The following is a 27922-nucleotide window of genomic DNA, read 5'->3' on the forward strand; positions in this document are numbered from 1 at the left end:
TTTTGTTTTTTTTTTTATTCTACTTGTTGAACTCTTTACTTAGTATAGATTAATCATACGTGTATAAAGTTAACTGAAAATACATCTGGGGAGGGGCTGGTGCTGTGGTGCAGCAGCTGACAGTGTTGGCCTGAAGCGCTGGCATCCCATATGGGCACCAGTTCAAGTCTGGGCTGCTCCACTTCCCATCCAGCTCTTTGCTGTGGCCTGGGAAAGCAGTACGAGATGGCCCAAGTCTTTGGGGCCCTGCACCTGTGTGGGAGACCCGGAAGAAGTTCCTGGCTCCTGGCTCCGGATCGGCGCAGCTCCAGTCGTTGAGGCCAATTGAGGAGTGAAGCATCGGATGGAAGACCGCTCTCTATCTACCTCTCCTCTCTCTGTGTAACTGACTTTCAAATAAACAAATAAATCTTAAAAAAAGAAGAAGAAGAAGAACAAGAAGAAAGAAAGAAAATAGATCTGGGGCCAGCACTGTGGTGCAATGGGGTAGTCCTCTCTAATGGGTTCTAGTCCCAGCTGCTCCCTTTGGATCCAGCTCTCTTCTGTGGCTTGGGAAAGCAGTGGAGGATGGCCCAGGTGCTTGGGCCCCTGCGATCCTGTGGGTGACGCAGAGGAGGCTCCTGACTCTTGTCTTCAGATTGGCCCAGCTCCAGCTGTTGCAGCCATTTGGGGAGTGAACCAGAGGAAGGAAGACCTTTCTCTCTGTCTCTCTCTCACTATCTGTAACTCTACCTGGCAAATAAATAAATAAATAATCTTAGAAAAATAAAAAGAAAATAGATCATAGTAAAAAGTAAGAATAGGAATAGTAGAGGGAGAAGGAAGAGGGGTGGGAGTGTGGGTGGGAGGGTGGGTTGTTGTACTTATGTTGTACATAAGTTGTACTTATGAAATGCATGAAGTTTGGATACCTTAAATAAAAGGTTTCTGGGAGAAAAAAAGAAAACATAGGTGGAAAAATCGAACTAGAAGGTAATGATAAGGTAATGATATTTCCCACAAGTGTTTGGGGAAAAAAAGACTGTTTCAATGTTTTCAATGTAAGTTCTTTTTTTTTTTTTTTTTTGACAGGCAGAGTTAGACAGTGAGAGAGAGAGAGAAAGATCTTCCTTCTGTTGGTTCTCCCCCAAAATGGCAAAGCCGGGAGCCATGTGCTTTCTCCTGGTCTCCCATGCAGATGCAGGGTCCAAGCACTTGGGCCATCCTCCAATGCCTTCCTGGGCCACAGCAGAGAGCTGGACTGGAAGAGGAGCAACCGGGACAACCGACACCCCAATCAGGACTAGAATGCGGAGTACCAGTGTTACCCTAGTGAGCCACAGCGCCAGCCTCAATCTAAGTTCTAAGATCTACTTTAGATTCCAAATGAAGTAGGCAGGCATACAGGTTAAAATTGTTAGATTTGTGAACTGGAAGACCACGCCTTTGCCACGCCCCTGTGTGACCTCATGCCCCTACCTGGCCACACCTGGGTACCCACCAGCCAATCAGTTTAATTAACCACTCCCCTTTGGAAGTGGGTTAAAAGCCGGGACACGTGTGGCCTGGCCGGCTCTTCTTCCCTGGCCTCTTGTCAGGAGGGGGCTTGCTGTAGCCCAACACCTCTATGGCACATGGCCTTCGGGCCATGTTCGGTAAGGCTTCCTGGCCCAGATACAGGCCTAGACGCTTTTCCACGTGGCTGGTTCCTGGTGCTTGATATGAACCCCTATTCACCTCTCTCTCTTAAATAAAGCTCTCACTCTATGCATCTTTCTCACTAAATAAAAGCTTACAATGTACCATGCTGCCTTGTTTATCTGTGCCGGTATTTAGAATTCTTTTCTAAATATTAGGCAAGAACCCTCTTGGTCTTATTAATATTGGGGATTTAGTAATAAGCCTGTGGTGAAATCGTATGGCACCCCAAATTCCGGTAGTACATGTGGCACCCTGGATAGCATTTCTAGGGAACTTGAAGGGACCACATTTTAGTGTAATTTTTAGAGGGTCTTGTCCGATTTCACAGATATTATTTTGGAATCAAACCTGTTGCAGCTAGCATTTATTGCTAATATTGTTTTATTGCTCATTTTCATATGTATTAAGCAGTACCTGATAATAACCTGCAATATCTTTCATCTTAAAATATTTTGTGTGTATCTTTTGCTCAGCCTAAATGATATGAAGGATTATGAGTTTTAATTTGACGTATTAATGATGGACTCTATGGTGAGTAGGTAAGTCTGTCTGTACTGTTAGTAACCAAAATTCTGCTGAAACTAATTTAATCATAAAAGGAATGGGCTGCAGTTCTAGAAGTTAGGGTCCATTCTTGTTGGGGGGAAATGTGAGAAGTCAAATGGGTTAATACACAGTCTGGAAATTGAGGGTGGAAAATGTTCCCCCTAAAATTTACCCTTAGCAAGGTCAGAACTGCTTGCCTGCCTACTCCTTGGGAGCTTCCAGTCTTATCAAGAGAATAGCAAGGAAGTGGTGACTCCACCCTTCAGAGCTCCCAGTTTATTGTGAAAACAAATTAGGTATCCCACCATTGTGATGGGTCTTTTGTTTCATCAGGAGCAAGCCAGACAAGATAAAGGATTGCAAAAAGGGGTTTGTCCCTGCCTTGTAACTGAATGTCAATCTAATTGTCAAGTTTTTTTTCCAAAATTGTGCTGCCACTGACCACTTCCAGGTTTTTTCCTCCTTGGAAGCCCCCCTCCATGCCCTTCTGGCTGGAGGTCTTTGACTCCAATAAATCTTGCTTTTAAATCTTAAAAAAAAAAAAAAAAAAAAGAAGAAGAAGAATGGGCTGTAGTATGTAACTGGGAAAAGCAGAGATGTCTCTGGTTTTAGGCTTCACTTAATCTTGAGGCACAAATGGCTAATTCCCTCCATCATTTCCCTCACAGCTCTGTTTGACTTCACTTGGTTGTGTGTTTTGTTGGTTTGGATTCTTTTGTTGGTTTTGTTTTGATTTAAAGGGAGAGAGAGAATGAGCTTTCATTGACAGATGACTCCCCAGATTTCTTCAACAGCCAGGCTTAGGCCAGGTCAAAGCCAGGAGACTAGAATTCAATCCATGTCTCCCTTGTGGGTGGCAGGGACTCAACTATTCAAGCCATCATCTCCTGCCTCTCAGGCTGCGCATTAATAGGTAGCTGGATCAGAAGTGGAACAAGGACTCAAACCCAGGTACTATGATACTGAATGTGGGCATCTCAAGTGGTTAAGTTAACCACTGTGCCAAATGCCCACCTTTCACTTTTTTATATATTATCCTCATTCTTTCATGCTAAAGACAAGTATTTTTCATATGGCAGGGAAAATGGCTCTTGGTATCCAAGAACTGTACCAGCTGGAGAAACAACCAATAGGATTTGTGTATATATGAAGTAGGCAGGCACACACGTTAAAATCCATTAGGTTTGTGAGCTGGAAGACCACGCCTTCACCACGCCCCTGTGTGACCTCACGCCCCTATCTGGCCACACCTGTGTGCCCACCAGCCAATCAGCTTAATTAACCACTGCCCTTTGGAAGTGAGTTAAAAGCCTAGGACAGGGTGTGTCCACCCTATCTCTTCTTTGTCCTGGCCTCTTGCCAGGAGAGGGCTGGCTGTAGCCCTTCACCTTCAGGGCGTGTGGCCTTCGGGCTACCCGCCCTAGGCTTCCTGGCCTAGATGCTCCTACATGTGGCTGGTTCCTGTTTCTGGGTAGGAACCCAGATTTACCCCTCTCTCTCTTAGATAAAGCTCTCACTCTCCTATGCATCTTTCGCACTAAATAAAAACACAAAATGTACCATGCTGCCTCCTTTATTTATTCCGGTATTTAGAATTCTTCTCTAAATGTTTTTTTTTCTTTTTTTATTTTTTGACAGGCAGAGTGGACAGTGAGAGACCGAGAGAAATGTCTTCCTTTGCTGTTGGTTCACCCTCCAATGGCCGCCACGGCCGGCGCGCTGCGGCCGGCGCACCGCACTGATCCGATGGCAGGAGCCAGGTACTTCTCCTGGTCTCCCATGGGGTGCAGGGCCCAAGCACCTGGGCCATCCTCCACTGCACTCCCTGGCCATAGCAGAGAGCTGGCCTGGAAGAGGGGCAACCGGGGCAGAATCTGGTGCCCCAACCAGGACTAGAACCCGGTGTGCCGGCGCCGCAGGACGAGGATTAGCCTATTGAGCTGTGGCGCCAGCCGAATTCATCTCTAAATATTAGGCAAGAACCCTCTCGGGTTTATTAATATTGGGGATTTATTAATAAGCATATGGTGATATCGTGTGGCACCCCAAATTCTGGTAACATGTGGCATCCCAGACGGTGCTTCTGGGGATCTTTAGGGGGCCACATTTTCGTATATATTTTAGGGTGTCACTTCCGATATCATATATGCATATATCCATATATGGAGAGATTGATTTGAAAGAATTGTTCTATAACCATTATGAAGACAGTATGAGAATGCAACAAAAAACTAAAAATGGGTCAGCATTGTAGTGCATCTGGTTAACCCACCAGTTTGCAACTCTGCTTTCCCCTATCAGAGTACCCATTTGAGTCCTGGTTGATCCGCCTGCTAATGGGCCTGGGAAAGCAGTGGAAGATGGCCCAATTACTTGGGAGATTGAGATAGAGTACTGGACTCCTAGCTTAGCTCTGGCGCTTGTAACTATTTGGGGAGTGAGCCAGCAGATGCAAAATATGTCTCTCTTTCTCCTACTTTGTTTTTAAAATAAATAAATGATTAAATAAATCTTTTTTTAAAAATTAAAAATAGAGCTATCATGATCCAGCAATCCAACTACTGGGTATACAGCCAAAGGAAATGAAATTAGGATGTCAAGGAGATAATCTCACTGTCTTGTTCATTGTAATAGCCAAGGCTGGGAATCAACCTACGTTGATCAAAGAATGAAATGATAAAGAAAAGTGGTATCTATACACAATGGAATACTATTCAACTTTAAAAAGAAGGAAATCCTTCTGGGAGAAACCCAGAAGACATTATGCTAAGCAAAATATGCCAGGCACAGACAAATACTGCATGTTCTCACTTAAGTGCATATGTGGAATCTAAAAAGGTTGGACTAATTGAAACTGAGAATAGTGATCACCAGGGGCTGGTGGGGTTGGGAAGGGAGATGTTGGACAAATGACATAAAATTTCAGTTAGGAGAAATAAGTTCAGGAAACCTATTTTACAGCATGGTGACAATAGTTAATAATGTATTCTTGAAAATCGTAGAGAGTACATTTTAAGTGTTCTTCCCATCAAAAAAAATGAGGTAATGAATATGTTCATTAACTTCACTTAACCATTCCACAATGTACATCTATTTTAACACATCATGTTGTACACAGTTTTTGTAAGTTAAATAAAAGGAGAGTAGGTTTTTGGTACAATGGTTAAGATGCCTCTAAGGACACTTGCATTCCATATAGGAGTGCCTGGGTTCAAGTCCTGGCATGCTTCTGCACCCCTGGGAGGCAGCAGGTGATGGCTCAGCTACCTGGGTCTGTGCCACCCACATGGGAGTCCTAGTTGAGTTCTGATCTGGCTTCAGCCTGACGCAGCTCTTTTGACAGCATCTGGGGGAGTGAATCAGGGATCTCTCTCCCTCTCTCTCTCTCTCTCACTCACTCTCCCTCCCACCCTCCCTCCCTGTCAAATAAATATTTTCATAAATAAATAAAATCAGCCATCATAATCCGCATGCCAAAAGGAATAGTGGCAGGTCAGAAAGTGTCAAAAGTTCAAATGAAGAAGACTGGAGAATACTTTGATCTGCTGCTGTTGCACTCCCAGCAAATGGCTCATTGCTTTTGAGGAAGAAGGGAGGAGGAAGGATCTAGAAGTTTGGGAATTTATGCGATGAGAAAAGTAGCTTTTGATACTTTTCTTTTTTTTATGTGAAATACCAGATGTATTCAAAAAGAAAGAAAGGCCGGTGCCGCGGCTCATTATTGAAGACCATGTGAGAGACAGCACCGGCCCCAGTGATATTGTTTTGAACATCTGTACATCTGCCTCCATCCAGCAAACACACATTTCTCCTCGTCTCTCACGTGGTCACCAACAGGCAAGCAGCTCTCCTGGTTCTCTTGCTCCTCATAGTGTGCATAACCACTGGCATAGGTCCTTGCTCAATTCACGTTTCTGATGACTCAGCATTTGAATCTTTTCTGCCTTCCTCCTTCTCCTCCTCATTCTCTGCTTCATCCTCACCCTCTTTCTCACCATGGTAGCCGCACTCCCCATATTTGACAGATGAAAGTTTCTCCCAGTACGCAGCATACCCAGAAGCTCCTTTGTGCATCCCCACCCCCTTTTTTTTCCTCATTACCCTGTTCACCTCCAGCCTGCCTGCCAAATTTTAAGGAGCATGTTGACATGCTGAGATCCTTGGTCTCCTGAGTTTCATGTCCACCTTTAAGGCAAGGAGGCTGTTTTCCTTTGTCTTGCTTGAACACTTTGCCCCTTGTAGGATCATCACAGAAACAAGCCTTACACATGGACATAATACGAATGCTGACAAAGCCAAATGCATGAAGCACATTTCAATGTTTCTGCCTCTAAAACCTGGCAGCTGGCTTGATATCCAAATTGATCATCTTTACAGAGAAAGTTATGGCAAAAAGAGCAATTGAATTTGAATATTCTGCCTCCATGATCCCATAACCTCATTCACACTCAGCACACTCAACATCAGTTAAAGGACTGGCACAGGCAAGTATACTGAGACATTTGCCACCATGGCATACTTGTGCTTCCCAGAAATCTTAGCGTGCACCACCATTGTACTGTACATGCCAGCATGCTTTTTGACATAATCAGAAGACTTCACCATGAACGCTGTTTTTCCACACTGTGCACAAACTGATAACTTCTGTACAGCATTATAAGAATAGCAAAACGCTCTATTCTTCTGCCATCTCTGGCATTCATGGGTATTTAGCTAAATCTACAGTACTTTTCTTGATGCTCTTAGTTGTGTTTCTTGTTTCTAACCTTCTTCCTCACACCGCTCTTGTTTTTTAGGCATTTCCCCCTCCTTCTCATGTGGGCACCAGGCTGACCTTGCTTCCCCTCGTGGGGAGGCTGGGCTCACTCCCAGGGCTGAGTGACAGGGAATGTTGTGAGGCTGCCCACTACCACAGTAAATCCAGCTTGAGAGCCACGACTCCAGGAAAGGAGCTAGGAGGACCTAGGAAGACAGACACAGATGGTTTCAGGCACTAGGAGGTGGGCCAGATTGATTTTTTTCTCATATAAACCTTTTTTTAGATTGGTCTTATGAAGAATTATTCATAACCTAAATTCCTTTGATGTCTAGCAACACTGAGATCAAAGAAATCTCCAAGGGGTGGGTGTTTGGCTAAGTGGCTAAAGACATTGCTTAGGACGTCAACATTCCATTATCAGAGTCCCTAGATTCAAGTCCTGGCTCCACTTCTGATCTAGCTTCCTGCTCATGCATACCCTGGGAGACAGCAGGTGATGGCTTACCTACTTAGTCCTTGCCATTCATAAGGGATACCTGGATTGAATTCTAGTTTTCTGGCTTCAACCTGGCGAGCCCCAGCTGTTGCAGACATTTGGGATGTGAACCAGTAGATGTTCAATTTCTCTCTCTCTCTCTTTCAAAATAAGTAAATTTTAAAAAGTAAATTTCCCAAAATTTAGTGAGCTTAACTGGTCTTGATCTTCTTTCAAGTTACTCTACAACTCCAACATGTTCTTGACTAAAATTGGTGTCACTGCTCCAATAACAAAAATCAAGAAAGTGGATGGGCCCCTGAGAGGGTGAACAAGAAGAGCAGAAGACTGAACTGATGCCAGGAGAGAGAAAGTAAGGGAATGAGGAACCCAGGAGGGAAGAAGAGGCCAGCCAAATAAGGATACAGTATTCTTGATCTGGGACCCATGGTCTCATTCAGGGCTTCTTGATGGACTTGGAAGGACTGATGAACTCACTGAAATCATGTGCAAAAAAAATTTGCATGCATATGGGTACTATTGATCAGCTTTCCAAAGTGGTTTGTAACATTCCCTTCACACCCACACACTCCAGAAAGAAGAAAAAGGAACCACTGAACGTCTAGCTTCAAGTAGTGAACTGTCAAAGTATAAATGCAGCAGAGACATCCAACATGATACTGACTGAAAAATGTTTGCTGCATTTGGTACAGAGGTCACTTTTTAGAAAGGTCATCTGGCTTATGTTCTTTCAATTTTCTTTCCACTTTAACTCATTCCAGTCTGGCTTTGAGTCCACCATTCTGTCAACACTCCTTGTCAGGAACACTGACATTTATCTTGCAAAATCCAAACTAACCACTGTCTCTTATCTTACTTGACCTCTAAGTTGCAACCCCAGTCTTCCTGTTTTGCGCCTACCTCTCTGATTTAAACCACCTTTGTTGTGTGTGTGTGTGTGTGTGTGTGTGTGCTCTAGATGAAATGGCTACAATAGGGCTGGCGCTGTGGCTCACTTGGCTAATCCTCTGCCTGTGGCGCCGGCACCCCGGGGTTCTAGTCCCGGTTGGGGCACTGGATTCTGTCCCAGTTGCTCCTCTTCGGCTCTCTGCTGTGGCCCGGGAAGGCAGTGGAGGATGACCCAGGTTCTTGGGCCCTGCACCCGCATGGGAGACCAGGAGGAAGCGCCTGGCTCCTGGCTTCAGATCGGCGCAGCGTGCCGGCCGCAGCGTGCTGGCCGTGGTGGCCATTTGGGGGGTGAGCCAACAGAAAAGGAAGGCCTTTCTCTCTGTCCCTCTCTCACTGTCTAACTCTGCCTGTCAAAAAAAAAAAAAAAAAAAAAAAAAAAAAAAGGCTACAATAGCTCTTAAAAAAAAAAAAAAAAAAACAACTTACCTATTTGAAAGGCAGAGTGCCGGAGAAAGAGTAAGAGACAGAAAGAGAAAGAGATCTTCCATCTGCTGGCTCACTCCTTAAATGGCCACAAAGGCCAGGGCTGAGCCAGGACAAAGCCAGGAGCATGGAACTCCAACCAGATCTCCCATAGGAATGACAGGGGCCCAAGTACTTGGACAATTTTCCACTGTTTTTCCAGACACATTAGCAGGAAACTGGTTCAGGAGCGGAGCAGTCAAGACTCAAATTGGCACTCCTGTATGGCGTGCAGCGTTGCAAGCAGATGCTTAACCTGCTGCGCCACAAGTAGGCCTGCTATGATTGCTCTTAAGTGGCCTCTCTGCTCAACCACTTCCCTCTCCGCTGCCTTTAACCTGTGGCACTAGAAAGATCTTGAAAAGCTGTAAATCAGTACTTGCCTGCTCAGGACTTCCACATTTGCCATTCTTTAGGGCTGCAATGCGTTTCCTCCAGTTTTTCTCTATTACTGGATCCTTCTCTTGTAGCTCTCAGGTCAAATACACCTTTGAGGTTCACCTCCCTCTACTCTCCTACTTTGTTGTCCTCTCCCATCTACTTATTTTATTGCACTTTGCACAACTTGAAATTATGTATTTATTTATGTCTCACACCATTTGAACATATGTTTCTCCAGGACTGCATTTCAGTTTCACTGCTAGATAGCCAGGGCTTAAAAAGAATGTTTACTGTAAAGCTGGCACTTACTGAATAGTTACTTAAGGCATGAGTCATGAGACACAGGATGAACTGCAATGAAAATACTTGACTTTCAAGTTTGAGCTTTTTTTCCCACAATGCTTTACTTTTTTTCTTTTTTTATAACAAAGGAAAATAATGAATTCTGTAAGCCTATGTTATAAAGAAATCTGGAATGCAGGGAGAGAAATCCAGTGATTTCAAGTCACTGATGACTTTTTTTTAAAGGAAGCAGGAACACGCCATACAAGCGCAAGTCCACGGGCAGATGTGCCCCCACATGTTTTTTTTTTTTTAATATTTATTTATTTGAAAGAGTTACACAGAGAGAGAAGGAGAGGCAGAGAGAGAGAGGTCTTCCATCCTCTGGTTCACTCCCAAATTGGCCACAATGGCCAGAGCTGCACTGATTTGAAGCCAGGAGCCAGAAACTTCTTCCAGATCTTCCCATGTGGGTGCAAAGGCCCAAGGACTTGGGGCATCCTCTACTGCTTTCCCAAGCCATAGCAGAGAGCTGGATCGGAAGTGGAGCAGCCAGGACTCGAACTGGTGCCCATATGGGATGCTGGCACTGCAGGCGGCAGCTTTACTATGCCACTGCGCTGGCCCCAACTGATGACTTCAGAGAAAGTAATTTTGGAAGGACTGAGTGAGGAGAAAAGCCCGAAGGCTTGGCTGAAAAGGATTAAAGTGAGAAGTGAGGAATGAGAGGCAGAGTGTATAGATTTCTTTTATGGGAGAAGTTTAGCAGAGAAAGTAAGACAGTAACCCGATTGAGGTGGCAGTGCACTGGATCAATGTGCAAAGACTGACAGGAAAGAGGCATCCTTTCAGTTTAAGTGAAACTAGGCAAGTATTGCCACAATTTAATGGAGAGAAAGAAGTATTTTACAAAGAAAAGGAAGATTTGTGTTTTATATATCTGTTGTGGGGCTGGTCTGAATTTAGTGGATGCAAGTGATTTTCAAAAACTACTTTTTCTTGGGCCAGCATTGTGGTGTGGTAGGTTAAGACACTGGGCATCCCATATGAGTGCCATTTTGTGTCCCATCTGCTCCACTCATGATCCAGGTCCCTGCTAATGCACCTGGGAGAGCAGCAGAAGATGGTCCAAGTGTTTGGGTCTCTGCACCCATATAGGAGACCCAGATTAAGCTCCTGGCTCCTGGCTTCAGCCTTGCTCAGCTGGCTATTGTAGACATTCGGGGAGTGAACTAGCAAATGGAAGATCTCTCTGTCTCTGTTTCTGTCTCTCCTTCTTTGCCTCTCTTTAAATCTATAAAATAAATAAATAAATATAAACAAAACTGGTCTTTCTCTACAAAAAAGGTAGTTTAAGCACTTTCATGTTAAAAAGCCCAGAGATCTTTTCAGGGCACAGATGAACCTCAGTAAATAATCAACCTTTGTTCTGCTTCAGGTTTTGTCTAAGTTGAGGCTGAAGGTGCTTGCTAACCTTCATGAATGCAGGAGACATAGTTAGATCATGATAAAGGCCATTTGATAATGACCATTTGTAGTCCAACAGAGTTGGGTTTATTAACTTGCTGAAACAAGGGCAGTCACACACCAGAGATGTTGGATCTGTGCTCAGCCACCTTGGACATGGAAGCGCTCAGAGCCTGGAAACTGGAAGAACACTCATGGATCCGATGGTAGACGGGACATGCTTTACCCAGCATCAGCAGCAACAGCAGCAGCCAATAACAGAAGCACTGGCCTCTGTCTATCCAGGATTTACACAATAGTGGCTGTCAGCCAAGGAGTTACATGGCAGAAAATGTATCAGCCACCAGGCTCTGCCTGGTTGTCATAGAAACACAGATACAGCATAGATGTTAATACACAGCATTTAACCTGTTTACCTGGACTTCCTTGTGTTTCAACAGAACTAAGGATATCTAAGTTAAAAAAAAAAATGAAGAGATGAGGTAGCAGGGATTTGCTAGAGTTTAAGCATTAGGCTCAGGCTTGGGCTATGATGCTGCTTCAAGGTCTCGAGTCCTTGAAACTAAAGTTAAAACAAAAGTGAGATGTTGTATCTGAAAGCCCTTTATTTGGAGCTCTATACTTGGATGAGGAAGGTGTCAAAATGACCCACATGATGGTGCACATCCTTCAGGCCAGGGTGGGATGTTCCATTCTTACTGCTGGAATTTCCAACAGCAAAGCTTCTTCAAGTTATTTTAGGGAACAAACTTTCTCAGTCTGCGTTCTGGATTCTCAATGGGTATCTATTTCTACCTGTTGAAATATGCTCAAACTTTAACGTTCAGCAAGACTATTACCTCGGGGCTGGCACTGTGGCCTAGCGAGTAAGGCTGCCACCTGCAGTGCCAGCATCCCATATGGGCGCCAGTTTGAGTCCTGGCTGCTCCACATCCAATCCAGCTCTCTGCTATGGCCTGGGAAAGCAGTGGAAGAAGAACCAAGTGATTAGGCCCCTTCACCGGCGTGAAAGACCCAGAAGAAGCTCCTGGATCCTGGCTTTGGATAGGTGCAGCTCCGGCCAGCTGTTGTGGTCATTCAGGGAGTGAACTAGTGGATGGAAGTCAGTCTCATTCTCTCTCTCTCTCTCTCTTTCTCTCTCTCTCTATCTCTCTGAAACTCTTCCAAATAAATAAATAAATCTTAAAAAAAAAAGAAATTCACATCTCTAAGGTAGTTTTTCTTTTTTTTATACGTTGTCTAGAATCACATTTGACATTTTAATTTTTTTTAAACTTATTTGGGATGGGAGGGGGAGGGGGGGGGAGAGCGAGACAGCAAGAGTGCAAGGGAGCAGGAATGCTCCCCCCCAATCCACCGGTTCACTCAGCTCTAAGCCAGGAATCAAGCCCAGGCCTCCCCTCTGGGTGTATATGAATTTGAGCCATAACCAGGAAGCTGGCACTGGGAGCAGAGCAGCAGGAGCTTCATAGAGGACGCAGGCGCCCCAACAGGCGTCTTAACCACTAGGTCAGACTCGGGTTCCTGTAGTTAGTTGGTTTTTCCTTTTCAATAATTACATTTACTTTATTTTTGGCATTTACTTTAATTCTGCCTTATGTGTTAACTGATTAATAAGAACAACTTTTTTTGGGGGGGGGGCGGTCAGTTTTAGAGGCATCAAAACTGTCTCCACCACATGTCTCCTGCGTGGTAGACTCTCAATAAGCATGCAGATGAATCTCATACGGGTATAAAATAACACGCTTTCGTAATATCAAGCAAACTGCAACAGGGACACGCACTAAGTTGCTCTGTCATCCCAAGCTTCAGCCCCAAGCCAATCACTGGGGCGGCACCGGGGCGGAGTTTGGTCTTGGGTGCGCTGACCAGGCCTCCAGCGTTAATAATGCTCGCAGCGTCCGCGGCCGTCGCTCACTTTCCGCGGAGGCGGGACTTCCAGTCTTTCTACCGCACTTCCTACTGGAGCCGGAAGTTAAGAGACTGGGATAGGCGCGCGCGAGGGGCTGGCTCGCAGACCGCTGGCACAGCAGGTGAGCTCCTGGGAGTTTGAAGAGCTGGGGGAGCCGAGCATTTCTGGCTGACTCTTTCCCAGCGCGTCATCCTGCAGTGCTCTTGGTGTCTTTTTTTGTTTCTTTCCTAGAGCCTCCCCAGGTTGCCAGAGTTGGGCGTTGCCTGCTCCCCGGGGCTTTAAGCGCATTCTTTGCGGTCCTGGAGGGAGTGCGGGGAGTGCGGGTGTGCTGGGGCAAGGGGGGGCTCTGGCCTGATCCCGGGGCGGGCAGGCTGGTTTGGCAGCTCGGTGAAAAGCCTTATTTAGGAGCAGCGGAACGTGATCCCCTGTTTGCTAAGCTTCTCACGGAGGATTGGCATGCCACTTTGGAAGAGGAGAAATTGGTACAGGCGACCAACAACTTTACTTGGTGTCATCGTGGGAGAGAAACAGCCCGTTCTCCCATTTAGTTAACATTTGGGGTGAAAGAGAAGTAGCGTTCAGTACACTGCGCTTCCTACCAACTGGATGCTGTTCTAAGATGTGGTTGTCTTTAGATGTGAGGGTGTGACATCCCAATCCGCAAGAAGCAGTGTGTCGGGAAAACAGGGTAAACAGATGCCAAACTGTTAAGCGACAGAGGAGTTGGAGATGGTAGAGATGCGAGATGTTTAGCTCTCTGTTGAGGCCCGCTCAGGTTATGAATAACTTGACGTCTTTTTAACTTTTGACTTTTCTCTATGCTCGTATTTTTTTATGCTGTTGTAAGCAGCATATTGCTGGAGTTTTTTTTTTGTTTTGTTTTGTTTTGTTTTTTAATCTTATTTGAAAGAATGAGAGGAGTCGGCACTGCAGTGCAGTAGGTTAAGCCTCTACCTGCAGTGCCAGCATCCCATATAGTCGCCGGTTCATGTCCCGGCTGCTCCACTTCTGATTCAGCTCTCTGCTGTGTCCTGGGAAAGCAATGGAAGATGGCCCAAGTGCTTGGGCCCCTGCATCCACGTGGGAGACCAGGAAGAAGCTCTTGGCTTCTGGCTTCAGATCGACGGGGCTCTGGCACTTGTGGCCATTTGGGGAGTGGACCAGGTGATGGAATACCTCTCTCTCTTTCTCTCTCTCTGTTTCACTGTCTGTAACTCTACCTCTCAAATACATAAATAAAATCTTAAAAAAAAAAAAAAAAGGAAGTATGAGCAAAACAGTGACAGAGATAGCAATATTCCATTGTTTCATTCCCTAGAAGCCCAGAAGTGGGAACTCAATCCAGGCCTTGCGTGCAGGTAACAAGGCCCCAACCACTTGAGCGTCACGTGTTGCCCCCGCAGGGTGCACATCAGCTGGAGGCTGGAATCCGACCTGGGGCCAGGATTCAAACCCCGACCCTCCAGTATGGTATGTGGGTGTCTGACTCGGGTGCATTAGCAGGGAGCTGGATTGGAAGTGGAGCAGCCAGGACTTGAACTGGCACCCGTCTGGAATGCTGGCGTCACAGGCAGTGGCTTTACCCACTACGTCACAGCGCCAGCCCCTCTCAGCTCTTCCCACCACCTTCACTTGTCCAAGTTAGGATTGTCACTTGTGTTGTTGCATTAGCCATCTGACTAGTCTGCTGCTTCCTCTTTCAGTCTACATCACGGCATCTAGAGTGACCCTCCTAAAGAAAATAAATCAGATCATCTTTGTCCTCTCAATGATATCCTCCAAGGACTACTGCTTTAACTCAGAGTAAAAGCCAGAGTTTCAGTGTGGTCCCTTGGGTCTTGTATGACTCGGTTCTGCTTCATGTCTGGTCTTACCTCTTACTCCTGTTTGTTCTACTCTAACCTCCTCAGGATATTTGCACTTGCTGTTCCTTTGCCTGTAATGGTCTTACTCCATTTGTCCACACGGTTTGATATCTTATCTCTTTCTCATGTTTTGGAATATTACCTGCTCAGTGATGCCTTTCCTGACAAGGCTTCCGCAGTCCTCAAGGGTTTCCATTGGATGCATTGTCCTTGTGCTCATCATCAGATGTCATGCTGTGTGATTTATTCATTTATTTCATTTGTTAAGTTTTCTACTCTACAATAGAAACTAATTGAGGGCAAGTTTTTTTTTTTTTAATGATTTTGATTTCCTGCGTATACCTAGAGCCTAAAAACACCATCTGGTTTTTGTTGCCATTCTATGATTGTTGAGTGAGTGAATTTAGACTTTTTCTGCTATCTTACAGTTTGTACTTTCTGCATTTTTTTCTCCTTTTATTTTTTGGATTGAAGTTTATTTTTTCACTTTTCCTCATCTACTTGTTTGGAAGATACACTCTATACTCTTCTGTACTTACAGTGGCTTACATTTACGTGTAAATTTACTGTGAATTTTTAACTGAATCTAATCCGAAATTTAACCCTGCGGAAAAATATTGCTTTAACCTTTAAGCTGCTGATTTTAAACAGACTTCCTGGATCATCTCATAATTTAATTATTCTTACAAGGTGTGGATGTTCAACAATAAAACTAGTAATTATTACTATTTTCTGGTGTTTTTTTTTTTCTTTTTGGTTTATTTAAATCAATTTATCATGCATTTTAATAGACTATTGTATACTTAGTACTTCAGAGTTTTTTTTTTTTTTTTCATTTAAGGTTTTATTTATTTATTTGAGAGATAGAGTTACAGGCAGAGAGAGGGGAAGACAGAGAGAAAGATCTTCCATCTGCTGGTTCACTCCCCAAATGGCTGCAATGGCCAGAGCTGGACCGATCCAAAGCTGGGAGCCAAGAGCCTTCTCTGGGTTTCCCACATGGACACAGAGGCCCAAGCACTTGGGCCATACTCCACTGCTCTCCTGGGCCACCAGCAGGGAGCAGATTTGGAAGAGGAGCAGCCAGGACGGGAACTGGCACTCACATGGAATGCCGGTACTGCAGGCAGAAGCCTAACCTATTATGCCAAAGCACTGGCCCCAGTACTTCAAAGTTTATAAAAGTTTTATGATACTTTTCCTACCTTGGCATTTTGCTGGTAATAGGTGCAGGTTAGACAATTTAAAAGTAATATGATGGGCCAGTGCTGTGGCGCAGCGGGTTAAAACCCCAGGCTGCAGTGCCGGCATCCCATATGGGTGCTGTTTTGAGTCCTGGCTATTCCACTTCTGATCCAGCTCTCTATTAATGCACCTGGGAAAGCAGTGGAGGATGGCCTAAGTCCTTGGTCCCCTGCAGCCACGTGGGAGACCTGGAAGAAGCTGCTGGCTCTTAGCTTCAAATATACTCAGTTCCAGCCGTTGTGGCCACTTGGGGAGTGAAGCAGTAGGTAGAAGATTTCTCTCTCCCTGTCTCTACCTCTCTTTGTAACTTTTTCAAATAAATAAAATTTTAAAAAATGTTAAAAGAAAGTAATATGAATATTCGTAAGGGTTAAATGAACATTATTTAGAAAGTAGGTAGGGACTACCAGAAAGGGAAAACATACTTTTCCAATTTTAAGGAGTAGATGAAATGAATTTGTGCAGGAGTGACTTTGGAAGATTTGTTGATGTAAAGAGTCTTAGTACTTCATTAGTTACTTTTATTCTTTTATTTATTTATTTATTTATTTTTTGACAGGCAGAGTTAGGCAGTGAGAGAGACAGAGAGAAAGGTCTTCTTTCCGTTGGTTCACCCCTAAAATGGCTGCTATGGCTGGTGCACTGCACCGATCTGAAGCCAGGAGCCAGGTGCTTCTCCTGGTCTCCCATGCGAGTGTAGGACCCAAGCACTTGGGCCATTCTCCACTACCTTCCTGGGCCACAGCAGAGAGCTTAACTGGAAGAGGAGCAACTGGGACAGAACCGGTGCCCCAACCGGGACTAGAACCCGGGGCGCTGGCACCACAGGCGGAGGATTAGCCTAATGAGCCATGGCGCTGGCCTCTCTCATTTATTTTTTAAATATTCTTTATTTGAAAGTCTGAGTTAGAGAAGTGGCCTCAATGGCTGAGGCTCGACCACACTGAAGCCAGGGCCCTGGAGTTTCTTCTGGGTCTCCCACATGGGTGGCAGGGGCCAAATTACTTGGACCATCCTCCACTGCTTTCCTCCGTGCATTAACAGGGAGCTGGATTGGAAGTGGAGCAGTTGGGACTTGAACCAGCACCCATAAGTGATGGCAGCACTTAACCTGCTGTGTGACAGCGCCAGCCCCATCTCATATATAGTTTTATCATAAAATTGTGTGGATTTAGATCATTGGTGTTTTAGAGAGAAGACATGCTTTCAGCCCCTTTGGGAATGCTACTTAAAATGATATGAGATAATTCAATATGTGAAGAAATTCTGTGAGTATGTAGTTCAATTTCTACACAGGCATTGGCATTAGGTACAATGTGTGTAAGGATATCAGGACGGTATGCTAAATGGAATAAACCTCTAGAAGCCAGTGCTAATTCCTCTTGTATGAGGTAACTAGAGTAATCAAACTCAGAAACAAAGTGGGGACTGGGAGAAAGGGGAAATGGTAGAGGTTTCTGTTTTGGCTGCAGAGTTTCTGTTTTGCAGATGAGAAAGATTGGAGATTGGTTGTACCACAGTGTAAGTGTAGTTAATACAACTGAAGTGTATGCTTTAAGATGATTGCAATGACAACTTATATGTATTTCACTAGAAGAATGAAAAAGGATAACAGGCTTGTTTAAAATTTGACTACACACTTAGAAATGATTAATTATTACTTTTTGGTAATTAAAAAGCAAATGGCTTTTTATAGGTTTATGTTTATAGGTGTTCCTGCATTCTTCACCTAGTCTCCATCATGAACCGCCAATCAATGAAACCCTCTTATAATTCCTCCTTGGAATACTCTTCCTGGTGTTTTATAAGCTGCCCATTTGTATCATTAAGTAGCGCATGGTTTACATGTGAAACCTTTTGTCACTCTTAATCCACCTCCATCACTGAATTTGCGCCTTGCATTCCTAATTTTAGGTCTGAATGTTTTGATGTTAGTTGTCTCTCCCAGTGAGACTAAATTACTTGTTAGAGTCTTTACTTCCTTATGCTCTTCATCATGACAGAAAGGTTAAAGTGTGTAAGGATTCACACTTTGTTAGTGCCTGTGCCACGATTATTACCCAGAGTCCCCAACTCCCATTTAAGTGTATTTCTCATTGATGTTGATTTTCTCTATTTGAGAGGTGTCACAAATAGTGTCAGTGTGTGAACAGTACTTTAGAATGAACATTGGAGTGATTTATGATTTTGAAAGTTACTTAAAAATAAATTAAAAGTGTAATAGAATCTATATTGGAAAATCTTTTTTATAATATTCATGAAGTTCCAATGTTTTTAAAACCTTTCTGTCATGCATCAGATGCCTTTTTAATTAATTTAATTTTTTTTTTTTTTTTTTTTTTTTTTTGGACAGGCAGAGTGGACAGTGAGAGAGAGAGACAGAGAGAAAGGTCTTCCTTGGCCGTTGGTTCACTCTCCAATGGCTGCCGCGGCCGGCGCACTGCGCTGATCCGATGGCAGGAGCCAGGTACTTCTCCTGGTCTCCCATGGGGTGCAGGGCCCAAGTACTTGGTCCATCCTCCACTGCACTCCCTGGCCACAGCAGAGAGCTGGCCTGAAAGAGGGGCAACCGGGACAGAATCCAGCGCCCTGACCGGGACTAGAACCCGGTGTGCCGGTGCCGCAAGGTGGAGGATTAGCCTAGTGAGCCGCGGCGCTGGCCAATTAATTAATTTTTAAAAAAGATTTATTATTTTAGTTGAAAGAGTTACACAGAGAGAGGAGAGGCAGAGAGAGAGAGAGAGAGAGGTCTTCCTTCCAATGGTTCACTCCCCAATTGGCCACAATGGCTGGAGCTGCGTTGATCTGAAGCCAGGAGCTTCTTCCAGGTCTCCCACGAGGGTGCAGGGGCCCAAGGACTTGGACCATCTTCCACTGCTTTCTCAGGCCATAGCAGAGAGCTGGATCAGAAGTGGAGTAGCCAGGTCTCGAACCGGCGCCCACGTGGGATGCCGGCGCTTCAGGCCAGAGTATTAACCTGCTGTGCCACAGCGCCAGCCCCTTAATTTATTTTTTTTAAAGATTTATTTAATTATTTATTTGAAAGGAAGAATTAAAGAGAGGGACAGAAAAAAAGAGAAAGAGATCTTCCATCTGCTGGTTCACTCCCCAGATGGCTGCAACAGCCATGGCTGGACCAGGCTGAAGCCAGGAGCCTAGAACTCCCATCTGTATCTCCCATAAGGGTGGCAGCTGCCCAAGCAGTTAGGACATCCTCTCCTGCTTTCCTAGGCACATTAGCAGGGAACTGGATCGGACATGGATTAGCCAAGACTTGAACTAGCGCTCAAATGAGATGCTGACATAGGCAGTGGCTAACCCTGCTGCACCACCAGGCCAGCCCTGGCTTTTTGGATCTCTTGATGAACAAAGAAGATAGGAAAAGTGATAACTGATACCCAAGTCTACACCTACTATGAGCAGTAGGCTTACTGTGGTTAAAATTTACCATGTCAGCTACTACCATTCTGAATTTGTAACATATTTCTTTGAACTTACTGATTATTTCCCCTTGTCTAAATGGCTAACATTTATTGACTGTATTAATTGTTAATATGTGTCTCAATTGTCAAAACAGCCCTGTGAAGTGGATACTACTATTGTCTACATTTTATAGATGAGAAAACAAATACAGAGAAGTAATATCATCCAGTGCCTTATATCTTGAAATTTGGGAACAACAAATTTTACCCAGCAGAGTGGCTGCACAAAATATCCACATAATGTTATATAACAGGAAATATTACTTGAATTATTAGATGTTTTTCAGGATCCCTTGATTTGCAGAAGAAAGAAACCAGGCTCAAAGCAGTATAATCAAAGGAATGATAGTAATTTACTTAACTAAGATAATAAAAGGTTTTAGGCATAGCTGGGTCAACTCTCTGTTCTTATTTTCAGATTAGGGTCCCCCCCCCACCTTTGGCCAAGATACCCTTGTTTTTAAGGTCTTGGGAGAAAGAGCTAGTGATTGCATAAAGGGTCCATGTCATTTCCTAGAAGATCGGCTCTGGTTGGGTTAGGGTGTTCACACATGGGTCTGTTGCTGGGAACGAGGAGATAGAGGTGAGGAGCTATCAATGGGCTGTCTTGGGCCATGTGTCCACCCCTATGAGGGAGTGACAGCCCCAGGAGGCAGGGAAAGTGTACTTGGCAAAAAAGATGCTGGACTGAAAAAGGCAGAACATAATTGAGGTCCATTTTAATAGTGCAGGTAGAACTTTTGCTTTTTGTCCACAGTAGCTTTTCCAGGTTGTTTCTTCTACTCTATTTTTTTTGAGTTTTTTAAAGATTTATTTATTTATTTGAAGGCAGAGTTACAGAGAGGAGGAGGAGGAGAGAGAAAGAGAGAGAGAGATCGATCTTCCATTCTCTGATTCACCCTCCAAATGGCTGCAGAGGCCAGGGGTGGGCCCAGGAGCCAGTAGCCTCTTCTAGGTCTCTCATGTGGGTGTCCAAATACTTGGACCTCTGGGTTATGGGCTCTGCTGCTTTCCTAGGTCTTAGCAGGGAGCTGTATCAGAATAGGAGCAGCTGGGACTCCAACTTGTGCCTATGCCTACATGGGATGCTGGCATAACAGGCGTCACAGCCTAATTGCCTGCTACACCACATCACTGTCCCCTGTGTGTGTGTGTGTGTGTGTGTGTGTGTGTGTGTGTTTTAATGTATTTGAAAAGCAGAATGGCAGAAAGAGATCTTCCATCCACTGTTTCACTTCCCAAATGCCCTCAACAGTCACAGGTGGGCCAGGTGGGAGCCAGGAGATCCATCTGGGTCTCTCCTGTGGGTGTCAGGAACCCAAGTACTTGGGCCTCCTAGGTACATTATTAGGAATCTGGATCAGAGATGTGGGCAGGACTTGATCCTAGGCATTCCAATATGTGATTGCTGGCACCTAAGCTGTGGCTTAAGCCACTGTACCACAGCACCAACCACAGACCGTTATACTCTTTTTTTTTTTTTTTTTAGATTCATTTATTTATTTTGAAAGTCAGAGTTACAGAGAAAGAGGAAGAGACACACATACACACAGAGAGAGGGCTCTTCTGTCCGCTGGTTCATGCCCTAGATGGCCACAATGGCCAGGGCTGGATGAAGCAGAAGCCAGGGGCCAGGAGCTTTCTCTGGGTCTCCCAAATAGGTGCAGGGGCCCAAGAACTTGGGCCATCCTCTGCTGCTTTTCTCAGGCCACTAAGCAGGGAGCTGGATCAGAAGTGGAGCAGCTGAGACTCAAACCAGTGCCCATGTAGGATGCTTGAACTGTACCTGCTATACCACAGTGCCAGTCCCAATCTTTATACTCTTTAAAAATAACAGTAACAAATTATTATAGTTTTTGACTAGTACTATACCATTGAGATAAAAATTAAAGCATTCTGCAAAGTGCTAAATAGTTTAGTTTCAATAATTTGTTATGTTGTTGATGCTGCCTTGAATTCCTTTCATCTTTTTAAATTTTCTTAATTTATTCTTTTTTATTTATTTATTTATTTATTTATTTTTTGACAGGCAGAGTGGACAGTGAGAGAGAGAGAGACAGAGAGAAAGGTCTTCCTTTGCCGTTGGTTCACCCTCCAATGGCTGCCGCGGCCGGCGCACCGCGCTGATCCGATGGCAGGAGCCAGGTACTTCTGGTCTCCCATGGGGTGCAGGGCCCAAGCACTTGGGCCATCCTCCACTGCACTCCCTGGCCACAGCAGAGAGCTGGCCTGAAAGAGGGGCAACCGGGACAGAATCCAGCGCCCTGACCGGGACTAGAACCCAGTGTGCCGGCGCCTCAAGGCGGAGGATTAGCCTAGTGAGCCGCGGCACCGGCCCTTAATTTATTCTTTTCCTTTAGTAGTCTGATGAAGCCTTTGAACTTTGTCATGGACCTTTTTTTTTTTTTTTTTCCCTGTTAATTGAGAAACAGAGAAATAAGACAGTGAGAACTCTTACTGGTTCACTTCCCAAATGCCCAAAACAGACTGCACGGAGCCAAGGTTGATGCCTAGAGCTGGGAAATCAATTCAGGTCTCCAATGTGTGTTACAGGAACCCAGTTACTCCAGACATCACTGCTTGCTCCCAGGGTCTGCATTAACTGGAAGCTAGAGTGAATAGCAGAATGCCTCAGGCACTCTGATAGGGAACATGAGCATCCTTTATTTATTTATTTATTTTTAGACTTCTTTTATTTAATTAAAGGCAGAGTGACACAGAGAATAGCAAGGATCTTCCATCCACTCACTCACTCCCCAAATGACTGTGATGGCCAGGAGCAAGTCAGAATCAAGAACTCCATTCAGATTTCCTATGTGGGTGGTGGGGACCCAAGTGCCAAGGCATCTGCTGCTATTCCAGCTGCATTAGCTGGGCAATGGATTGGAAGTGGAGCAGCTGGGACTTGAACCATACCTCTGATGTAGGCTGCCAGCGTCATAGCAGTGGCTCAATCTTCTGTACCACAATGCCAGCCATCCCTGCTTTTTTTTTTTTTTAAGATTTATTTTATTTATTTGAAAGGCAGAGTGATGGGGTAGGCATTGTGGTGTAGCAGGTTAAGCTGTTGCCTGCGATGTGGGCATCCCTTATGGGTACCAGTTCATATCCTAACTGCTCCACTTTTGGTTCAGCTCCCTGATAATGGCCTGGGAAAAGCAGTGAAAGATGGCCCAAATACTTCAGCCCTTGCCACTCACATGGGAGACCTGGATGAAGCTCCTGGCTTCCACCTGCCTCAGCCCTGGCCACTGCAGCCACTGGAAGAGTGAACCAGCACATGGAAGGTCTCTCTGTCTCTCCCTGTCTCCCTGTCTCTCTCTAATTATTGAATAAATAAATAAATAAATAAGTCTTAAAAAAAAAAAAAAAAAACAAAGGGTGGATCCAGGAGCTTCTTCTGGGTCCGCCATGTGGGTCGCACGGGCCCAAGCACTTGGGCCACCTTCTGCTGCTTTTCCCAGGTCATTAGCAGGGAGCTGACTTGGAAGTGGAGCAGCCGGGACACAAATATGGGATACTAGCATCACAGGAGGTGGCTTTACCTGCTGTGCCACAACCTGGCCCTCCAAACTGGGTCTTAATTTTTGTACCACATTCCCACCCCAATCTTTTTCTTTTCTTTTCTTTTCTTTTTTTTTTATATATTTATTTATTTATTTGAAAGAGTTAGAGAGAGAGGTATAGACAGGGAGAGGTCTTCCATCTACTGGTTTATTCCCCATTTGGCCATAATGGCCAGAGCTGATCGGATCTGAAGCCAGGAGCCTGGAGCTTCTTCTGAGTCTACCACGTGGGTGCAGCGGCCCAAGTGGAGCAGACTAGAACTGGCACCCATATGGGATGCTGGTGCTACAGGCGGCGGCTTTACCCCTTACACCACAGTGCCGGCCCCTCCAGTTAATTTTTTTAATTGTTTTTTTTAATTTTTATTTTTGACAGGCAGAGTGGACAGAGAGAGAGAGAGAGAAAGGTCTTCCTTTTGCCGTTGGTTCACCCTCCAATGGCCGCCGTGGCCAGCGTGCTGCAGCTGGCACATGGCGCTGCAGCCGGCGCGTCGCGCTGATCCAAAGCCAGGAGCCAGGTGCTTCTCCTGGTCTCCCATGCGGGTGCAGGGCCCAAGCACTTGGGCCATCCTCCACTGCACTCCCGGGCCATAGCAGAGAGCTGGCCTGGAAGAGGGGCAACCGGGACAGAATCCAGCGCCCCGACCGGGACTAGAACCCGGTGTGCCAGCGCCGCAAGGCGTAGGATTAGCCTGTTGAGCCACGGCGCTGGCCCAGTTAATTTTTAAATATTTATTTTCATTTGATTTGTAAAGCAGAGAGATAACACACAGAGATCAAGGATTTCCATCCCCTGGTTCACTTCTCCAAATGCCTGCAATCACCAGGGCCTGGCCAGGCTGAAGCCAGGAGTTCAGAACTCAATCCAACTCTCCCACGTGGGTAGCAGGGACCCAAGTATTTGAGCCATCTGGATCGAAAGCAGAGTAGCGGGTCTTTTATTATTTTTTAAAATATTTATTTATTTATTTGAAAGTCAGAGTTACACAGAGAGAAGGAGAGACAGAGGGAGAGGTCTTCCATCCGCTAGTTCACTCCCCAGATGGCCGCAACAGCCGGAGCTGTGCCAATCCAAAGCCAGGAGCTTCCTCTGGGTCTCCCACGTGGGTGCAGGGGCCCAAGGAGTTGGGCCATCTTCTGCTGCTTTCCCAGGCCATAGCAGAGAGCTGGATCAGAAGCGGAGCAGCTGGGACTTGAACCGGCACCCATATGGGATGTTGCACTGCAGGCGGCTGCTTTACCCGCTACACCATAGAGCTGGTCCCAGTAGTGGGTCTTAAAACAAGCACTCCCATATGGGATATGGACAACCCAGGCAGCAACTTAACCACCTGGCTACTTTATTTTTTTTAATAGTTGATACTCAAAAGTATCAAAGGGAATATGGTAACAGCTCCCTTTTATTTCTACCAGTCTTCCCACTGGCAAAAGCTTTTCTTTTTCTTCTTCTTCTTTTTTATTTATTTATTTATTTATTTATTTGAAAGGCAGAGTGACAGAAAGGGAGAGACAGAGACAGAGAGTGATTTTCCATCTGCTGGTTCATTCCCCTAATGCCTGCAACAGTTGGGGCTGGGCCAGGCCAAAGCCAGGAGTCAGGAACTCCGTCCAGTTCTCCCACGTGGAAGGCGGAGCCTAAGCACTGGTGCCATCATCAGCTACCTCCTAGAGCTGTATTTGGGGAGTAACCGGGACTGAAACCACTCAGATGTGGGATGTGGGTGTCCCAAGGGACTGCTTAAGCTACTGTGGCACAATGCCTCTCCCTCAACAGCTTTATTATATCTTATACAAGCAAACATATTCTTTTCTAACACAAATAATGGCAAACTATATATTTAATTCTAGTTCTTTGGTGATGTATCTTTTTAAGAAAATTTTTTTTTTATTTGAAAGAGTTATACAGAGGGAGGGAGAGACAGAGAGAGCTTCCATCCACTGATTTACTTCCCAAATGGCTGCAATGGCTGGGGCTGGGTCAGGCTGAAGCCAGCAGCCAGGAGCTCATTCCAGGTCTCCCACGCGGGTGCAGGTGCCCAAGCACTTGGGCCATCTTCCACTGCTTTTCCCAGGCCATTAACAGGGAGCTGGATTGGTAATAAAGCAGCCAGGAAATGAACCAGGCACAATGCTAGTCCCACAGCTAAACTTCCAACAGTTATCCTTTACTAACATCAAATGTACCATGTTCAAAATTTCAATATTCTCATAATCTATTTAGCAGTTTATTTGCATTTTTTTCTGAATTAAGATTCCAATAAAAAATCCATGTATCCATGGTGTGTATATATATTAAAGTGAAAGACTTATTTGAAAGAGTTAAGGGGCAGGGTGAGGGGAGCTTCCATCTATTAGTTCACTTCCCAATGGCCTCAACAGCTGGGGCTTGGCCAGGCTGAAGCCAGGAGCCGGGAACTCCTTCTGAGTCTTTCATATCAGTCATCTGCTGCTTTATAAGTTGCATTAGCAGGGACCTGGGTGAGCAGTGGCATAGGCAGGACTTGAACTAGTGCCCATATAGGATGCCTGCATTGTAGGCAGCAGCTTAACCTGCTGAGCTGCAATGCTGGCCCTGATATATTTCTTAAATTTATTTCAATGTCTATTTTCCCTCCTCCTTTCTTTTTCTCCTTGCACTTCATTTGGCAAAGAAGCAGACTTGTTTGTGGAGTTTCATTGGTCTGTTAATGGTCATTCCTCTGCCTTCTGTGAGGGGGCGTTGCATCTAGTTATTTCTAAGAGATGGAAACTTTTCTCTCAGGTGCACTTAAAGAACTCTTTATTTTTAAATAAAAAAAAATTATTTGAGAGGTAGACAATTTACTACCAACTCCTTCACCCCCCAAAGACCACAGTGGCCAGGCTGGGCTAGGCTGAAGCTTGGAGCTGGGAACTCAGTCAGGTCTCCCAAACAGGTCCCGGAAACCCAATTTCTTTTTCTTTCTTTCTCCCTCCCTCCCTCCCTCCCTCCCTCCCTCCTTCCCTCCCTCCTTCCCTCCTTCCCTCCTTCCCTCTTCCCTCCTTCCCTCCTTCCCTCCTTCCCTCCTTCCCTCCTTCCCTCCTGCCTTCCTGCCTTCCAGATTTATTTATTTGAAAGTCAGAGTTAGGGAGGGAGAGAGCGAGCTTTCCCATCTTCTGGTTCATTCCCTAGATGGCTGCAATGGCCAGGGCTGAGCCAGGCCAAAGCCAGGAGCTTCTTTTGGGTCTCCCATGTAGGTAGCAGAGGCCCAAACACTTGGACCCTCTTCCACTGCTTTACCCAGGCTATTCACAGGGAGCTGGATCAGAAGTGGAGCAGCTGGGACTTGAACTTAAACCCCTATGGGAAGCCAGCATCAAAGACAGAGGCTTTGCCTGCTACACCACAACGCTGGCCCCAGGAACCTAATTTCTTGAGCCATCACTGCCACCTCCCAGGGTCTGTATTAGTAGGAAGCTAGAATCAGCAACTGGAGCCAGGTTGAAGTCAGGACATAGGTGTATTAACTAAGGTCTTAACTGCCAGACCAAATGCCTACCCTCTTCTTAAGATTCTGTATTTTCACTAGAGTTTTGTATTTCATTTGTCATATATTATGCATGTTGCTTCCTGCACCTGTTGGTTTATATTTTTCTCCCCTCCTGGGGAGAGAACATTGCTCATGTTGCACATTCCCTTTGTCTTTTCCCAATCATTTTTGGTCTTTTCCCTTCTAGTCCTTCCTACCTCTTTCAGTAAATGACAGAATAGACAGATCATGTGATGTGAACTCATTGGAGTACAATAAGATTTTAAAAATACTAAACCATTAAAATAAACTTAGTAGAATCAATTTTCTATAAAGTACGGTACATAATCATCAAGTTCTCTTCACTGAAGTATGAAGACTGAGTTGGGCAGAAGCACTAAATAGCTACATGAAGCATAAGGAAAAAAATATCTGTTCAAGGAGTTTCATTAAGTTCTTATCAATGTTATAATTCCCTTTCCAGGACTCATATTTTGGCTACATTATAATGAGTGACACTGGGACATCAGATGTCATTGGGCGAAGAGTTGAAGTTAATGGAGAACTTGCAACAGTGCGTTTTTCTGGCATTGTTCCTCCTGTGGCAGGTAAATAAGTGTGTGTGTGTGTGTGTAATTGTCCTTTGGCATCCTCAGGGGATTGGTTTCAGGATCCCTTCCCTGTGCATCCATGGATACCAAAATTTGGTGGTGCTCAGGTTCCTTACATAAAATTGTATAGTATTTGTATATAACCTACCCATGTCTTCCTGTCTATGTATACTTTAAATCATCTCTAGATTCATCAAAATACTCAATACAATGTAAACTCTATGTATGTTATTGTTATAATGTATTATTTAGGCAGTAATACCGAGAAATAAAGTAAGTCCTGGTTGGTATTTTACAAATACAATGATATGGGTGTATATCTTTAATGGTTGTTTAGCAAATATGAACACTTACATATTATTTTAATTTTTATTTATTAAATTTGTTGTGTAACACTCTCTATGTACTGTCTGGTGTAAAAACATTTAAAAACTTTCTTGAAAGGGCCTGTGTGGTGGCACAGTAGGTTAAACCCTATCTGTGATGCTGTTATCCCATATGAGTGCTGGTTAAACTCCTGGCTGCTCCACTTCTGATCCAGCTCCCTGCTAACTTACCAGGAAAGCAGTGGAGAATAACCCAAGTACTTGGGCCCGTGCCATTCACTTGGGAGGCCCGGATGGAGTTCCAGGCTCTTGGTTTTGGCCTGACCCAGCCCTGGCCGTTGTGGTCATTTGGACAGTGAACCCAGTGGATGAAATCTATCTCTCTGTCTGTCTCTCCCTCTCAATA

General features: G+C 44.9%; 1 protein-coding gene and 1 pseudogene across 4 annotated transcripts in view; one reads left to right on the plus strand and one right to left on the minus strand.

The window, feature by feature from the left end:
• Window positions 1–4814: 4814 nt before the first annotated feature.
• LOC138845080 (zinc finger protein 330-like) lies at window positions 4815–15003 on the minus strand (annotated as a pseudogene).
• Window positions 12866–27922, plus strand: part of TBCE (tubulin folding cofactor E) — an 88387-nt gene continuing 73330 nt past the window's right edge. For 3 of the 4 annotated variants that reach the window (XM_051820727.2, XM_051820728.2, XM_017347724.3), the window contains exons 1-2: window positions 12873–13054; window positions 27064–27187. In XM_051820727.2, coding sequence (XP_051676687.1) covers window positions 27088–27187 — 100 coding nt within the window. In that variant the 5' untranslated portion in view covers window positions 12873–13054; window positions 27064–27087. Of the gene's footprint in view, window positions 13055–27063; window positions 27188–27922 lie in introns of all 4 variants that reach the window. The other variant, XM_002717344.5, reaches the window with a different exon arrangement.

Source organism: Oryctolagus cuniculus, chromosome 13 (assembly GCF_964237555.1).
Source record: "Oryctolagus cuniculus chromosome 13, mOryCun1.1, whole genome shotgun sequence".
NCBI classification, from domain to species: Eukaryota; Metazoa; Chordata; class Mammalia; order Lagomorpha; family Leporidae; genus Oryctolagus; species Oryctolagus cuniculus.